This window comes from Dermochelys coriacea, chromosome 1 (genome assembly GCF_009764565.3).
Source record: "Dermochelys coriacea isolate rDerCor1 chromosome 1, rDerCor1.pri.v4, whole genome shotgun sequence".
In the NCBI taxonomy this organism is placed as follows: Eukaryota; Metazoa; Chordata; order Testudines; family Dermochelyidae; genus Dermochelys; species Dermochelys coriacea.
This window is the reverse complement of record NC_050068.2, coordinates 229,637,377-229,655,965: the sequence shown is the minus strand read 5'-3', so window position 1 is coordinate 229,655,965 and position 18,589 is coordinate 229,637,377. Positions and strand designations below refer to the sequence as shown.

At 43.0% G+C, this 18,589-nt stretch overlaps 1 protein-coding gene across 1 annotated transcript in view; it reads right to left on the bottom strand.

The window, feature by feature from the left end:
- The window catches only part of EFCAB6 (EF-hand calcium binding domain 6), a 162,777-nt gene that overhangs the window by 14,641 nt on the left and 129,547 nt on the right, over window positions 1-18,589 (bottom strand). Inside the window, exon 26 of the mRNA XM_043515658.1 lies at window positions 6,596-6,808. Coding sequence (XP_043371593.1) covers window positions 6,596-6,808 — 213 coding nt within the window. The remainder of the gene's footprint in view (window positions 1-6,595; window positions 6,809-18,589) is intronic.

Sequence of the window (18,589 nt, the reverse complement as noted above, 5' to 3'; positions counted from 1 at the left end):
GTTCTCTGATCAGACCCCAAGCTATGAGCCCAATCGGGTCTAATCCATGACTAAGGCTCCTAGGTACTACCACAATCAAATAATAATAAAGAATCTGGCCCAATGGCAACATACAGAATTCTAAGGACCAGACTGCAATAAACTTATCCACACTGAATAGTACTTTATGCCACAAGTAGTTCTGTTGACTTAAATGGGACTACTCATGGTATAAACCACTAATCAATGTAAGTAAGGGTATCACACTTCACAGTCAAATGAGTCACACTAAACCATGCTTCAGTAGGCAGTAGCACTCCTTTTAAGGCCTTCATTTCTGATTTTTTTTTCTAAATATAATCAAATTGTGAACCTTAAACTGCTCTTCACTTAATCTTTTTTTAGCAGTGCTTTACAAACATTAAATATTACAGCCACTTTTGGGATGGCATATGGCAACAGTTGAGTTCAAGAAGAGAAGAAGAATGTTCATACAATGGAAACTGTAGAAAAGGAGGGAGAGAGTTTTAGGTAGGTACACTATAAATACCTGACTGAAATTTGTCAAGAGCACCATGGCTAACCTTTTACAAAAAGGTCCATGACAACAGAGTCTTGATTTTTCCATTGCCTCATGAAGAATGATCAGACCACATGAAACTTATTTTTAATATGAAATACTCCATCTATACTGTTACACAGATTCCAGCTGAGCCTTTCTAATAGTAATTAAAAATTGGGCATCATCCAGAAAGGGATAAAGGTAACTTCCTTTGTGTCCCTATCTTGGCTATGACCATTAGTAACACTTGAGTAAAGACTTTGAGCAATAACAGCCTTAACAGCAGGGTCTTCTATTAGGAGCAGAGATTGCTGTATACAGATTGGAAAGATCTGCCATGGCAATGTCATATAGATATATATATATATAAGCATGCCTTTGCAGGGCCTTTCAATATTAAAATATCACCTGAAGAGACAGAACTTGATTCTTTCTTACATAATATCTGGCAGTATAAAGGGGCCTTTGTGTAAATGAGAATCAGGCCCACTCTGCTAGTTTTATGGATGGCAGAATTTCCATCACAATATTTTTATTTTGTCATCTGCTTATTGAGCCTTTTTAGCCGTAAAACACTCCCACTCCCCCTTGACTGCTTTTTTACTCTAAAGATTATGGAATCCAAGCTGGAGGTCTCTTCAGCTGGAGAGGGGAGGCTTTTTGCTCCTAAAAAGGGAAAGTGAAATACTTCATACCTTGATACTGGGCACTGCCCATTCTCCCTCCCAACCTAGGGTCTGGTTTTAGGCCCATTCTTTAGCTGTCATGTTGAGTGTTTTACTGGGAATGAAGAAGTATTTGGGGTTTTCTGTCAGGACTTTCCTCTGGGGTTGATGTTTCAGGCTCATTTCATAAGTCATATTAATTTTATATCATTCTAGTTTTTTTTAAATCAAAACGTTGTCCAGAGCTCAGTCAAATGCCTCACCGAAATCTAAGTATTACATCAACACTATTACTTTTGTCATCCAAACTTGATATTACAAGTTGTTTCACAGAATGTATTTCCCATAAACCCATATTGATTGGCATTAATTATATTACCCTCCTTTAATTCTTTATTAATTCAGTCTTGTATCAGCTGCTTCATTATCCTGCCCAGGATCAATGTCAGACTCACAGGCCTATAATTAATGCTAAGGTTTTGTCACAGATATTTTTAGTAAAAGTCATGGACAGGTCAGGGCAATAAAGAAAAATTCACAGGAGCTGTGATCGGTCCGTGACTTTTACTAAAAATATCTGTGACAAAATTGGGATCTGCAGGGCAGCTATACTGCAGCTAGGAGCTGTGGGGGGTCCCCACCGCCTGCAGCAGCTGGGGGCTGAAGGATACCTCTGCTGCCCACAGCTCCAAGGGATCCCCCCACCAGCTGCAGTGGCCAGGAGCTGCTGGGTACCTCCTACAGCTCTGGGGGCCCACAGTGGCCGGAACGTGGGGGTTCTCCTAGCACCTGTGGCTGCAGGGAGCTTGGGAGTTCCCCTGCCACCTGCAGCAGCCAGAAGGTTGGGGGTTCCCCTGCCACCCACAGTAGCCAGGAGCTGTAGGGTACCCCCACCGCCTATGGTACCTGCAGCTCTCTGCCCCCATGGGCAGCAGGGGAACCTCCCAGGCTCCTGATCGTCACAGGCTGAAGTCTCGGAGGTCGTCGGAAGTCACAGATTCTGTGACTTCCACGACCTCTGTGACTAAACTGTAGTCTTACCTATAATTACCCAGGTCATCCCATTTATACTTTTTAAATACTGGCAGAATATTAGGTTTCTTCCAGTCTTCCCCATTGTTCCAATGATTGTTTTCTGGATGATAGTTAACTGCTGATTCAAAAATGTCTAACGCTAGTAACCTGCTGTTTAACATCCTCCTGAGATGGAATAAAAAGTGTTCTCATATGATATGACTATATCATCTGTTGTTGTTTTCCCCTCACATACAGAAGAGAAATATTTATTCAACACTTCTGCCTTTTCTGCATTATTACTGATCATTCTACCATTTCCATCTATTAAGGACCAATACCATAGTTGGGATTCTTTTTGTCCCTAATATTCTTATAAACCGTCTTAGTGTCATCAACTCTGTTGGCCACAGATATATCTCCTTGTGTCCCTTTGCTTTCCTTTTCAATTTTCTATAATTCCTAGCTTCTGATTTATGTTCATTACTATCAACTTCCCCTTTCTTTCATTTATAATATATTATTTCCTCCACTGTTGGATTGTGGCTTTTGGAGCATCTAGTAAAATGTCCTTAAACAATTCCCTCTTATCATTCACATTTTTCTGTTTAAATTCTTCCTCCCAGCTGATTTGGCTCACGATTGTTTTCAGCTTTGTGAAATTGGACCATTTAAAGCACCAAGTAGAGATAGTTCTGATCTGGACTTTATTCTGTTTGCACATTATAAGTATGATCAAGTCGTGATCACTCATTCTTAACCTATCATTAATTTTTAGTTCTGTGATCAGTTCCTCTTTATCTGTCAAGACAAGATTTAATATAGAATCCCCCCTTTTTGAGTTAGGAAATTGTCATCTATAACATTTAGAAACTCCAAGGATGTTTTAGTACAGCAGGCCTGAAACCTCTAGCATATGTTACTCTACCTGACAAGTTCACACAGCTTTTTTCACTATACATTATAGATAAGTGCATGAGAAGTCAGTTATCCTGTTTCCTAGTGTCATCTGGTGGTCTGTAGCAGACACCAACTCACAGCCATCTTGTGCTTTATCTGTAGGACATTAATCCATAAGCATTTAAGACAATTTCTTCTGAGTTACCAGTGACATGGAAACAGGTAATGCCATTGTTGACATAAAGAGCCACTCCTCCTCTCATTTTGCCCACTCAATCCTTCCTAAATAGGTTATAACCATTATTTTAACATTCCAATCATCCAAGTTATCCCACTAGACTTCAATAGTACCAACTAGATCAAATTTATGCCACAGGGCCACAGTCTTGGCCACAGTTTGGAGTCCAGCTGTGAAATGCAGGGACTTGGAAATCCACAGATGTATCTGCTATGAAAAAAAGTCACTCAGGACATTTTGTGGAAAGCAGTGAGGAATTCTTTATAGTCTGGAGGATCCACGTTTTTTCAGGGTGTCGCATCATGACATGGCTGCTCTTGTGAAACAGGAAGGTTGGACAGCTGCTGAGCTGCTGAAATCTCAACTCAGGTTGCCTTCTATTTTTCTATCCACCCTGCCTTTGGGGCAGAAATCCCATTCTGACAGAATAACAATAACTCCAGCCAAGGAAGCTGCAGCACTATCCACATTTGGTTTAGCAGATACAGAATCTGGGAGGAGGGTGAGGGGCTGGATTCCATTGTCTCAGCACTGCAGGCTAATAAGAGCCATTCTTGCCAAATTCAAGCTGCAGTCAGGGCATAAAAAGCTCCACTGAGGCTGCAGCTGATCCAGTGGGAACTTTAGAAATGTAGCTGAGCAGTGGAAGAAATTTCCTAGAGAGAAGCCCCAAACCACTGTCACTTCCTTTGCCCCAGGAGGATGAGAGACCAAACAGCTGCTGAGAAAGAAGATTAGTTGCTTAGCAACCAGCCAGCAACTAACTCTTATGCCTGCCTCTGTTATTTATTATTTGTGTTATCGTAATGCCTGGGAGCCCCAGTCATGGCTCAGGATCCCATTGTGCTAGGCACTGGACAAACACAGAACAAAAAGACAGTCCCTGTCCCAAAGAGTTTACAATCTAAAGTCTATAACAAGAGACAACAGATGGATAGAGATAGATCAACAGTATAAGAAAACAATCAATCAGTCTGAAAGAAGCAGCAACAGAAAACTGCAAGTACCTGCAGTACCTTCATGCTGCATGACAGGAGGATAAAGAGCACCAGTTTCAACTTCAGAGAACCAAGGAACCAAGGGCACCCCAAGCAGAAGAAACCCAGAGCAAAACCTCACACTACACCTCAGCCAATGCTCCTCAGCTGAGGGGACTGAAGATCAGACATAGCAGCATACCGCATCTGCAAGGAATCCAGATCAAGACCCTTGACCAGATGTCACTGAAAACACAGGCTCAGCGACCTGTATGACCCGGAACATGGCCAGTAACTGGATGGTTTTCTGTTTAGAAATCACTTATCATTTCATGGGGAACATCTGTACAATCCAAAGAAGAATCTGCAGCAGTGTCCATCCAAAAGAGGTTAGAATGGAGCTGCTGAACTGTGCCAATAAGTCTTGGTATTCGAAGACTTTCAACTTTTATTTGCCTTCCCCCGATTGTTAGTTTTCTCCCTGCTTTGAATTTATTTTTAGGATGCTAAAGGGAGCATGGAAACCAAAGCCACCAGCTTGCTGACTGATGCTGGTTAAGCTTCCTCTGGAAGCTCAGTCAGACAGTAAAGTTATTAACACAAGTAAATGACAGAAGACACTTATGAAGACTCCAATAAAGAAAATGAAGGAGTCATTGTGTACCACTGCCAGACATCATGGATGAATTTCCACAGTTCCCTCTAGGAGCTGATCTCTTAGCCAGTGCCTACAGAAGTAATCTGAATACTCTGGAGTCATTCTCAAGAACAAGAAATATGGTTATTCAACATATGTGAATATGAAGAGTCAGAGAACTGAAAAATTGCAAGGAACACAGCTGTCTATGAAGTGGGTGAACTGTAGTTACCTTGGCAACAGTAAATCAGTGCAGCACATGGTCCTATGGAATACAGTTCTGAATCAGGGGCTATCAAAAGCACATCTTGCACCTGAAAAAATATTCACTGAAGCAGTCAAGCAAATGTTGGAAAATACAGTGGCCAAGAGGAAAACACCTGATGGTAAACAAAAATCACAAATGATAAAGGGACTTTTACAGATTTCTCTGTTGATATGGAAGTACAGGAATTTAATGGAATCAAGATGGGATAAGCTCTTCAGTCAAATTGTGTGCAGATTTTGCTAGGGATCAGGGCAGAAACTTGCCACTCGAACAGAAACTCTTGGAGTCCTTGTGGCTCAGACAGATTCAATGTATTCAGTGTCCCTTGGAAAGCAAGGCCGTTATGCCACCCTTGCAGAGGATGTAATCTCTGTCTCTGCATGACAAAGTCAATTCAGCTAACCCGTATGATGGCTGATGTGGGAACAGCAGTACACCTGGACTTGAAGTCCTTGGCTCAGGGAGATATAAAGACTACTACTGTATCCAGATACTGCACAGGGCACAAGGATGGAGGACTTCTTGCATCCTCTCCCATCTTGTGCACCAGTGTATAGTCTAGACCTAATAAAGTCCTTTGAATAAAACACTTACAGCCAGATCCTCAGCTGGTGTAAACCCATCTAGCTCCATTGACTTCACTGGAGCTATGCCTCTTTACATCAGCTGAGAATCTGACCCTTAGACCAAGCTGTTTTGACTTCCAACCTGGCTTGCAGGATCTGGCACATAGAAAGCTTTACAACTGGTCAGAAGATACAAGAGAAAAAAGTAGACTTGGAGCTAAATTTTCCTTTCATATAAATGGGTGTAACTTCCACTTAAGTCAATAGGAGTTGTGACCATATATTTTAGGGCAAAATTGGACCCATAGGACCAAGTTCTGCTTTCAGCTACATGAGTGCAATTCCCACCTACTTCAACGAAAGCTGCACTGTGTATCTGAGAACAGAATTTAACCAGTGGAAATCTATGTTGAGGTACCAGAAATAAACGGCTATGCAACAAAGACAGAGAGAATCCTCATCAGGACTGTAGGCCTAAGAGTGTACCTAAAGATTTGTGCAACTGAAATTTGAATGTATTCTGCTGGTACACTAGTGTAGGATGCACCATGTACTGCTTACCTTTAGGAAGCTTGCAATTATTGTAGTTCACATACATACTTAGATAATATTGAAAAAGCAATCCCTCATATTTGCAGCAATAAATATTCATGAAATTCTCCAATTCTTTTTGTTTTGCACCAAAAATATCAGATTACTTGCATATACACACTAGCATGTGTAAGCACATCCCTATACTCTATGCCAATTTAGTTAGTTGTACACTTAAATAATCAATACTTTTCTTACTTGTTCATCTGTCAGAAGCAGAAAGTGACGGTTGCAAATACCCCGGAAGTCCTCTTTTGATATTGTATTAACTTCCTCACAATCAATATCTTTGAACTCTTGTGCAATGGTGTGAAAGCGAGCAGTCAATACTTCTTGTATACGCGTAAGGATATCTTTCTTTGACAGCGCCTGAGAAGATTTAGGCTGAGCGACTTTCTGCCCTTCCTCAGTCTAGACAGAACATACACACAAAATCAGTGATGGTGATCACAGTGATCACAAAATAAATTATAAATCGTGGTGTGGCCTTCAGCCAGTCATAGTGGGGAAAGTCAATGGAGAAGGCAGCCTTACATTTCAATCTATTTCAAATAATATGGCATACACCATGAAAGAGAAAAAGGGTCATGTTAAAAAGAAAAAAAAATCTAAATTGACATAACATAAAGGGTGAAACTTAAGCCAATAAAAGCAAAGAAATTCATTTGCTTTTACCAGAGGTCTAAAAAATGTCTGAGCTTAAGGTAGCATGTCCCTCAACCTCTGATGGAGGTGCTACTGGGTACAAATTAAAACATCCCATTATGAATTCTAAACATTCTTAGGGTATGTCTACACTACGAAATTAGGTCCAATTTATAGAAGTCAGTTTTGTAGAAAGCGTTTTTATACAGTCGAGTGTGTGTGTCCCCACACAAATGCTCTAAGTGCATGTAATCAGCGGACTGTGTCCACAGTACTGAAGCAACCGTCGACTTCCGGAGCTTTGCACTGTGGGTAGCTATCCCACAGTTCCCGCAGTCTCCACCGCCCATTTGAATTCTGGGTAGAAATCCCAGTGCCTGATGGGGCTAAAACATTGTTGCGGGTGGTTCTGGGTACATATCGTCAGGCCCCCGTTCCCTCCCTCCCTCCGTAAAAGCAAGGGCAGACAATCGTTTTGCTCCTTTTTTCTCAAGTTACCTGTGCAGACGCCATACCACGGCAAGCATGGAGCCTGCTCAGCTAACCATCACCGTATGTCTCCTGGGTGCTGGTGGACGTGGTACTGCATTGCTACACAGCAGCAGTTTATTGCCTTTTGGCAGCAAACAGTGCAGTATGACTGGTAGCCGTCGTCGACGTAGTCCTGGGTACTCTTTTAACCGGGCGCCTGGGCAAACATGGGAGTGACTCAGCCAGGTCATTTCCCTTGTTTCATCTCATGGCGACTGAGTCCTACTGGCAGTGCACAGACTGGTGGGACCGCATAGTGTTGCAGGTCTGGGACGATTTCCAGTGGCTGCGAAACTTTCGCATGCATAAGGGCACTTTCATGGAACTTTGTGACTTGCTTTCCCCTGCCCTGAGGCACAAGAATACCAAGATGAGAGCAGTCCTCACAGTTGAGAAGCGAGTGGCAATAGCCCTGTGGAAGCTTGCAACGCCAGACAGCTACCTGTCAATCGGGAATCAATTTGGAGTGGGCAAGTCTACTGTGGGGGCTGCTGTGATGCAAGTAGCCAACACAATCAAAGATCTGCTGATATCAAGGGTAGTGACCCTGGGAAATGTGCAGGTCATAGTGGATGCCTTTGCTGCAATGGGATTCCCTAACTGTGGTGGGGCCATAGATGGAACCCATATCCCTATCTTGGCACCGGAGCACCAAGCCAGCGAGTACATAAACCGCAAGGGGTACTTTTCAATAGTGCTGCAAGCACTGGTGGATCACAAGGGACGTTTCACCAACATCAACGTGGGATGGCCGGGAAAAGTACATGACGCTCGCGTCTTCAGGAACTCTGGTCTGTTTCAAAAGCTGCAGGAAGGGACTTTCTTTCCAGACCAGAAAATAACCGTTTGGGGTGTTGAAATGCCTATAGTTATCCTTGGGGACTCAACTTACCCCTTAATGCCGTGGCTCATGCGGCCATACATAGGCAGCCTGGAGAATAGTCAGGAGCTGTTCAACTACAGGCTGAGCAAGTGCAGAATGGTGGTAGAATGTGCATTTGGACATTTAAAAGTGCGATGGCGCAGTTTACTGACTCGGTTAGCCCTCAGCAAAACAAATATTCCCACTGTTATTACTGCTTGCTGTGCACTCCACAATATCTGTGAGAGTAAGGGGAAGACATTTATGGCGGGGTGGGAGGTTGAGGCAAATCACCTGGCTGCTGGTTACGCACAGCCAGACACCAGGGCGGTTAGAAGAGCACAGGAGGGTGCGGTGCGCATCAGAGAAGCTTTGAAAGCCAGTTTCATGACTGGCCAGGCTCGGTGTGAAAGTTCTGTTTGTTTCTCCTTGATGAAACCCCCCGCCCCTTGGTTCACTCTACTTCCCTGAAAGCTAACCACCCTCCCCACCTCCCTTCGATCACCGCTTGCAGAGGCAATAAAGTCATTGTTGCTTCACATTCACGCATTCTTTATTAGTTCATCACACAAATAGGGGGATAATTACCAAGGTAGCCCAGAGGGGTGGTGAAGGAGGGAAGGACAAGGGAACACAGCACTTCAAAAGTTTAAAACTTATTGAATGCCAGCCTTCTGTTACTTGGGCAATCCTCTGGGGTGGAGTGGCTGGGTGGCCAGAGGCCCCCCCCACCGCATTCTTGGGCGTCTGGGTGAGGAGGCTACGGAACTTGGGAAGGAGGGCGGTTGGTTACACGGGCTGTAGCGGCGGTCTGTGCTCCTGCTGCCTTTCCTGCAGCTCAACCATATGCTGGAGCATATTAGTTTGATCCTCCAGCAGCCTCAGCATTGAATCCTGCCTCCCCTCATCACGCTGCCGCCACCTTTCAGCTTCAGCCCTCTCTTCACCCGCCACTTACTCTCTTCAGCCCACCACCTCTCTTCCCGGCCATTTTGTGCTTTACTGCACGCTGACACTGTCTGCCTCCATGCATTCGTCTGTGCTCTGTCAGCGTGGGAGGACAGCATGAGCTCAGAGAACATTTCATCGCGAGTGCGTTTTTTTCACCTTCTAATCTTCGCTAGCCTCTGGGAAGGAGAAGATCCTGTGATCCTTGAAACACATGCAGCTGGTAGAGGAAAAAAAGGGACAGTGGTATTTGAAAAGATACGTTTTATAGACCAATGGGTACACTCTTTCATGGTAAACCTTGCTGTTAACATTACATACATAGCACATGTGCTTTCGTTACAAGGTCGCATTTTGCCTCCCCTCACCGCATGGCTAACAGCGGGGAACATTTCTGTTCAGCCATAGGCAAACAGCCCAGCAGGAACGGGCACCTCTAAATGTCCCCTTAAGAAAAGCGCCCTATTTCAACCAGGTGACCATGAATGATATCACTCTCCTGAGGATAATTCAGAGAGATAAAGAACGGATGTTGTTTGAACGCCAGCAAACATACACTGCAATGCTTTGTTCTACAATTATTCCCAAGTACGTGCTACTGGCATGGAGTGGTAACGTGTCCTACCATGGTGGATGGAATAAGGCTGCCCTCTCCAGAAACCTTTTGCAAAGGCTTTGGGAGTATATCCAGAAGAGCCACGAATGCCAGGGCAAATTAATCATTAAACATGCTGGCTTTTAAATCTTGTATAGTATTTTAAAAGGTACACTCACCAGAGGTCCCTTCTCCACCTGGTGGGTCCGGGAGGCAGCCTTGGGTGGGTTCAGGGGGTACTGGCTCCAGGTCCAGGGTGAGAAACAGTTCCTGGCTGTCAGGAAAACCGGTTTCTCCGCTTGTTTGCTGTGAGCTATCTACAACCTCATCATCATCGTCTTCCTCGTCCCCAAAACCTGCTTCCGTGTTGCCTCCATCTCCATTGAAGGAGTCAAACAACATGGTTGGGGTAGTGGTGGCTGAACCCCCTAAAATGGCATGCAGCTCATCATAGAAGCAGCATGTTTGGGGCTCTGACCCGGAGCAGTCGTTGGCCTCTCTGGTTTTCTGGTAGGCTTGCCTCAGCTCCTTAAGATTCACGTGGCACTGCTTCAGGTCCCTGTTATGGCCTCTGTCCTTCATGCCCTGGGAGATTTTCACAAATGTTTTGGCATTTCGAAAACTGGAACATAGTTCTGATAGCATGGATTCCTCTCCGCATATAGCGATCAGATCCCGGACCTCCCGTTCGGTCCATGCTGGAGCTCTTTTGCAATTTAGGGACTCCATCATGGTCACCTCTGCTGATGAGCTCTGCATGGTCACCTGCAGTTTGCCACACTGGCCAAACAGGAAATTGAAATTCAAAAGTTTGCAGGCCTTTTCCTGTCTACCTGGTCAGTGCATCTGAGTTGAGAGTGCTATCCAGAGCGGTCACAATGGAGCTAGCACAATGGGATAGCTCCCGGAGGCCAATACCATCTAATTGCAACCACAATACCCCAAATTCGACCCAGCAAAACCGATTTCAGCGCTAATCCCCTTGTCGGGGGTGGAGTAAGGAAATTGATTTTAAGAGCCCTTTAAGTTGAAAAAAAGGGCTTCATCATGTGGACGGGTGCAGGGTTACATCAATTTAACGCTGCTAAATTCGACCTCAACGCCTAGTGTAGACCAGGGCTTAATAATACTTTATCTTGGAAAAAGTAACCTATCAACTTGAAACCATGTCTGCTGTAAAAAATTGGTCAAAAAATGGTATATTGCAAAATAACCCTCGATAGAGTTTCCACCTTGTATTTATCATTATATTTATTACTGTATGCTTTTGTGGGCAAACCATGGCTCAGATCCTCAGTTAATGGAGCTATACTGGTTGACATCAGCTGAGATTCTGGCCCCCACTGAAATCGAGTGATAAAATACAAGCTTAAAACTTTTTATGTAACCATGGAATCTTTTAAACATAGTCCTAAAATCAAAATTTGCTATCAGATGAGCTGCAGAATGCTTTGCTGGTCATTTGAGCACTAGTACACAAGCATTTTCATCCATTACAAGCCTAGACAGCTATCTCAGCTGCTCCCATATATCTTATTGAAAAGTACTCTTCCCACAAAATAATAGAACAATGCCTTTTGTTGTAGTAACTGACAGACCAATCTTACCCCAGTTGTCACGGATCTCTAGGGCATGTCAGACCCTCAAACTGTGTAAACTGTACAATGGCATGCTCGATGTTAGTAAACGTTAGCTCAGTGTGCAAAGTTCATTGCCTCAGTTGTTAGGGTTAGGGTGAAAACGAATGAAGTGAGCGGTAGCTCACGAAAGCTTATGCTCAAATAAATGTGTTAGTCTCTAAAGTGCCACAAGTCCTCCTTTTCTTTTTGGTGAAAAGACACTGTCTTTGGCCCATACAGATCCTTTAAGGTTCCCCCAGATTCCTTTAAGAAAGACAGTGAAGAGCCCATGTCTTTCCTGACGTCGGAGAGGTATTGTGCATGCTCAGCGCCTTCCCAGCATCTGATTGTCATAGGAGACAATCATGTGGGCCCTGCTACTCCAGTATCTAGGAAAGAATTTGGCAGCCCATGTAAGTGCTTCATGGGTGCCCTAGAGAGGTGCTTCCTCCTTAGGAGTTTCTGTGGCTGCAGAACCCATGCAATCTGCAGAGCTCCTAGGTCCAGGCTCGGGCTCTGAAATCCTAGAGGAGGTCCATGAAGCAAACTGCAATTAATACTGGCAAATCAGTGTAAAAAATAGTACTTTTTCCTATCTAGCACTTTTCATGAATGATCCAAAAGCGTATCACTGATATGAACTATGCTGCACAGCTGCTCTCTGAGGCAGATTAATAGCTGTTGTTATCCCCTTTTATACAACTGGGTAAACTCCGTTACAGAAAGGTTAAGAGACTTACTGAAATCACACAAGTTAGTGGCAGAGCTAGGAAAAGTATCCAGGACTTCTGACTCCCAGTCCAATTTTTTAAGTATTGGACCACAACTCCACTGTATAAAGCTTTTAGAGGTGTTCAAGGTGGGAAAATGAGATGTATATTATGGATTGTCAGAGCTGGTGCATTAAGGTGTAACTTTTTCAGATTTTCCAGTTGTCAGTGGGAGCTTTGCAAACAGATCTAGTAGCCATCTTTTTTGTTGCTGTTATTCTAATTTTCCTTAACATTAAGATAGATCAAGTCTTATGTAAAACAAAATTACATGAAAGTTCTTGAAATAAATAAGGAAAGCTAGACCTCCAAAAAGTGTCATTCTCTCAAACACTCCCGAGCAGTTAGATTTTTATTAATAATGTCCTTTGCCTTATTACAATAATTAAAAACAGAAGTGCAGTGCTTTGCAGTTTTCAGAATGTTTTCGAAACCTAGAAAGATCTATTGTACAATGCCTGGCAGTCTTCATTCCCTAACTGCAGCATGCACTTGATTCAGTGTCTGCATGCATAATTCCACTTCTCATATTTCTTCTCTTAATAATACAGCTGTAATTCTTATCCTGCAGGTACATTTTATGTAAAGTGTGGTTAATATTGAAAAGTGTTATTTGCAGTTGAAGATAGTGGTGTCTTTTCTGATTAGGTGACAGGTTTCTTGTAGTTATGGAAGAAACATATTTTCTTTTCCATTCAGTTATAATGATCATGTGAGAAGTGACAAGGAAACTAGAGCATAAGACCAAAAGCCATCTGTTTCTTTTTTTGGTATTTAGTATTGCTTAGAGTAGCAAAACTTGTACTTTTAAACTTATAATGTATAAAATAAAATACTAACATTTAACATATTTTTAAGAAATGTCCCTGAATTAAAAATGAAGTGTTCATAATAGCTTTTTTTTATATTAACAGTACTTGCTAGCATAGCTATAGTAAAGACAGTTGCCATTTGTGTTATGAAAATCCTGCTTTCAAGAGTTTAGAAATTGCACTGGGTTGAAGCTTGGCATGTAATCCTGAAAACAAAATATTTCCTCTTCAAAAATAATTTAATTATTTTAAATATAACTCCGTATTTTGTAGTCGCTGAAACTGAATTTATAAAGAGGACTTGGCTTCATTAAAAACTGAAGTTTGCTGCTGCTTTTTAGAGGTAAAATTTGAAAGTGTTGAATCTGGTTTTAGCTGCACAGTTTTAATTAATTTTAACTTTTTGAAAACATAACACTTTGGCAGCAAAATGGACTTCTGTATTCTGTTGTTCATAAATAAATAACAAAACACAGCAGTTATTTACTCTGAAAACTGGCTACTCCAAATGCACAATGTTCGGTGGGTTTTATTACTCTGCATTAGTCTTCCACTACACAGTGTAGATTTTCAGCTTGCAGAATGCTACTGATCTGAATAGGAGTTTAGATATAGTAATATGTACCAGGGTTAAGAGTGAAAATGATACACTGAAAATGAAAGTTTTGTGCGTCTCGTGCACTTGTTTTGAACAGTTGCACTGACACCCACCCACGCATTCCAGCTCAGCAATGTTTAGATGCAGTATTATTACTATGGAAGATCAGATCAAAAAGAAACACAACCTTTATACAAGAGACTTTAAAATAGGGGAAATAATTTACTATGGGTCCAATTCTGCCCTCCATTACAGTAAATGTCTACAGTCCCTTTTTAAATTAATGAGATTTACACACAATCAGCTGAGTGCCTAAAATGTTTTTACAAAAGAAAAACTATTAATAGATCATGGACTGATCAGCCCTTACCTCATTCCTCATCCTTTGATGGAGATGTCACTGAACACCTCTCTCACCTGAGGTCAGAGAACCCCAAGTTCTTATAAGTTTAACTAAAATAACTATGGAATTAAATAACAATATTAGTCAAATTCTACTCGTAATCCATTTTCAAAGCATTTACTGTGGGCAGGATCATGTCACAATGATCTGCACCTGTAAAAGGAGGGAGATCAGCAACCTCCACTATGTTTTTGACCACTAAGGGTTATCTAGAGGTTCAGGATAAGAATATGGAGGTGTTGGGCAGACAGGGAGCGAAGTTGTAGGTAGTGGAAGATGAGCTTTGCCTCACTTAGCAGCTTGTCGGAATGCCACAGGAATGTTAATGCAGTCTGAGATTGAACTAACTCTCCTACAGTGGCTTCTCAGCACTGGAGAACCCCCTGGCTCTTCAAGGAGGTCTGAGGGAATGGAGACTGCCACAATGAAGATAAACCTTGTGAGTGCCAATGTTGTCAGGAAAGGAAGCCCAGAGCCAGTGGAGTAGCTAATTGCAGAAGCCCTGGCCTGTTGGGGGTAGCAGGGAAGAATTCTGTCTTCCTAAGCACTACACAGGTGCTCTGAACAAGGGCTATTGCCTAGGTCTTTGCACAGAGGTCAAGATCATTTGGTCACAAAACAATATCTGAACTAACATGACAGATGAGATGATTCTCAAATCTCATACATTTGTGTTTATGTATGCATAGGATTAATATACCTGTTTCACCATTCCATTAACCTCTTGTTATACTGGTGTAACTACCAAGTTACATCAGCATAAAACCACTTTAAAAAAGTAGTTTTTTGGGTTTGTCCAGAGATAGTTTTTATAGCTGTGCAACCCTTTCCTCCAGATCCTCCCTCTCTTCTAAAGCATTTCTCTGTCTCCCCTCTCTGTCTGTTGTGAACCCTGCTTGTTGCCCCTGAATCTCTCTTTCTAGCTCTTTCATAACCTCTCTCCTCTTCTTTAAGTTTTCCTGCCTTATGGGTAGTGAAATCTCTTATGCAGACCCTGTCAGTCACTTCCACCTGTCCTGGAATCCTCAAGGACCAACATTCTGCTGGCCAACTTTAAAAGAGCCATCAAGGTAAGAGGGGTGAACTTTTAGAAATCTTCCATACAGGTAAAAACACTGAATGAGATGAAGGCTAGATGAACCTTTGATCTGATCCAGTATGGCCGTTCTTATATATGTTTTCACTTTTCCTCCCTGCAAATCACTGTACTAGTTCAGCAGATTGTTGTATATTTTATCCAGGGCCTGATCTTGGTCAAATGCAGCTCTCATGAGCTATATCCTGAGTGGTACATTACTCCCTTCTTCTAATGTAGGGGAGCTCCAGCCTGGCCCTATTAGCCCTGAGGCTGGTAGGCCCTAACCCTATCCTCAGCTGCTCCATGGTTTAGACCAGTGGTTCTCAACCCACAGCATGTAGGCGGCTCAATCAGCACACAGTTGTGGCCCATGTGTCATCCTCAGGGCTGTAACTAGGGTGGGGTGGAAGGGGCACTTGCCCCAGGCACAGAGCCAGCATGAGGGTGCAAAAATTGGGTGATGCAGGACTGTGCCCGGCATCAGCACCCTCCCCTAGCAGGATCAGGCCCACCAACATCAGCCCTCCCCCAGCAGGATTGGGCCCAGCAGCACTGGCAGGAGGCCAGCGTGCTCAGTGCCCCCACACCCTGCCGGTCCAGTGATCCCGGCTGGAGCAGGCTCCCGACACTAGGACTGCAGCAGCAGGGGATCAGGGTGGGCTGCAGCTGAGGTAGGAGACCAGCGGGCGAAGGGACGGAGGTACAGGGGGCTAGGGCCATAGAGGGTGCAGGGAGGGGGTGCAGGGGGCTGGGACTGCAGGGAGATGGGTGTAGCTGGTGCATGTGGGACAGATTCGGGGTGGGGGGGACAGGTGGCAGTCTCTGGATGGGGGAACTAGATACTGGGGCAAAGTTCCTGGATGGAGGGGTTGAGTACTGGGAGGCAATCCTTGGGAAGGCAGTTGCAGGGGGGGCAGTTCCTGGGTGGGGGACTGGATCCTGGATGGGGCAGTCCCGAGGTGGGCTGTTCTGCCATGGACAAGGTACCCTGTCTCTGCAGGGCAAGCATGTATGCCAGCCCAGTGTTGGGGGGTCTGGATGCTGGGGGGACAATCCCAGGGGGGTTGGGTGATATGGGGCATTCCCTGGCTAGGGGGTCATTCTGAGGAAGGACTGGGAGACAGTTTCTGGCTGGGGGGGTTGGAGGGGCTGGGTGCCTGGGGGCAGTCTCTGGCTGGGGAGATGGCACACCACACCGTGCAGGGCTCTGATCTTTGCAGGCAGACTCCGCAGCCACGCTCTCCGGGCGCTCAGCCCAGCCCCACCTCCAGCAGCGGTGCAGAAGCGAGGGTGGCAATACACCATGCTATGCCACCCTGGCAGCAAATTAATTAATTTTAACACATTTAAAATGCTCTTGGTAGACATTTGCCAGTGTTGAAATGAAAGGTACTATATCAATTTGAATCACGTTGCTGTCATATAACAAATACTAAACCTTTTTTTTTTGGTAGATGTACAGGTAGTATACATATTGTGTGGACACGGCTCAGGTTACGCATAGAGAGCTACATATGTGCCCACAGTGGTAAATAGTCCACTGGTCTGGACACTTTACTAAAGGCCCCAAGATGTGTTCTTCATGGGTTAGCAGTATCACAACAAATGTGGTCCCTTTCTCAGCTATTGCTGTACCACCAGCTCACTTTTAGATAGTTGCTTAGTAATATCAGAGGTAAATGACCCAACCAGAATTCTCTCTCACCTCCTTATCTTTATCCCACTTCAGTCATAGTGCTTAAAATGCTTTACATTTCTTTAATCTTATTTTTGACAGTATACTCATGCACCTCTACAGAAAACTCTGATTCAGTTGACATCTCATTCATCTAAATCAAATCAGACCTACTGTAGTTTGTATTATAGAGAATTAATCAGAATATAAGTCTCATTAGCTTACATCAAAACTATCCAAAGACCCTAACGATGAATACAATTTTGAAATAATTTCCCCAAGATGTTCTCACCTCCTCTTATTCAGCAGTTTTCTAAGCATAAAATATAGCTTAAACCTGTATAGCTCCTGGGCTTGTAAATGTTTGCCTTTGTGGTTGAGGGTTTTATTTATGAGGTGCCATTTGAGACAAAAGTCATCCCGGGCCCATATTTTACTAGTTCAGTAAATTTTCCATACTCTAATGATCAAGCTGAATACTTCACTAGTTACTTTTGCGTATGTTTCAGTGATCAAGTTGTATAACATAATGATAAAACTTCATAATGTGATTGAATGAGTTGCATACCTCATTAATTTAGCTAAATATTTTACAAGTCAAAATTATTGCATATTTGGAAGAGGTGAATAGTTCAATGACCAGCCTCCCCTTGCAACTTGTGCTCCAGCCCAGATATGAGCGTGGGCCCACAACGGGATGAAATTGCAAAGGAATAGAATTTTCATTTGAACTCAAAATTGAAAACATCAGATTTGATGGGATCTAGAAGCTGACCTGATACTATGGATCTGGTTCATATTACTTTTAAACAAAATTCTCCCATCTGGTGAGATTTGGAATTTTACTGATGGTTTTATCTCATCTATCCCACACACAGCACATTCAAGTGCCAGGAGAGTATTGATTCACTGAGAAAAAAATGCTGTTCAAACAGAAGCAATTTAAGGTTCAATCTTGTGAAATACCAAGCACCTCCAGCAAGATATTGAGCATCTTAATTTCCTGCTGAAGTAAGTGGCTTCGCAACTTCCAGGAGTTACTAAGCATCTTGAAAGATTCAGCACTAAAGAAGTTTCTGATGCAGAATTAGTCTTCTTACGGGCCTGATCCTGTGAGGTGCTGAGCTTTTTCAACATGAGTTAAGGAGAGTGGCACCTTGGAGGCTCAAGATATGTCAGAAACAACACTAGGTATCAAAAATAGTTATCTAATGTTAAAGCTTGCTAAAGGATGATTATTGCTGCATACGAATACACTCATAAAACAAATACATTATTGGGTCTGGACTAACGGAGTTGTGAATAAGGTGTTTTAATTCTATGCATACATGAACACAAATGTATCAAATCTGAGAACTAAATAGTCTATCATGTTAGTTAGGATATCATTATGATGAAAATGTAAATATTTAAAAATCTTATTTTTTTAAAGAACTGTAATTAAAACTACTTTTACTCTACCCGTACTTAACTAGGCTTTTCCTGCTATTACAAACAGAGTAACAGACACAATACTATAAATGTAAATGCTAAATTTACAGACAGTAAAATGTATTTCAAGCCATCCTATTAAACTATGGACACAGTTGAACTTATAATAATCCCTAGAGTGAATCTAAATATTCCTATTGGTAAGTGACATATACATATTACAAA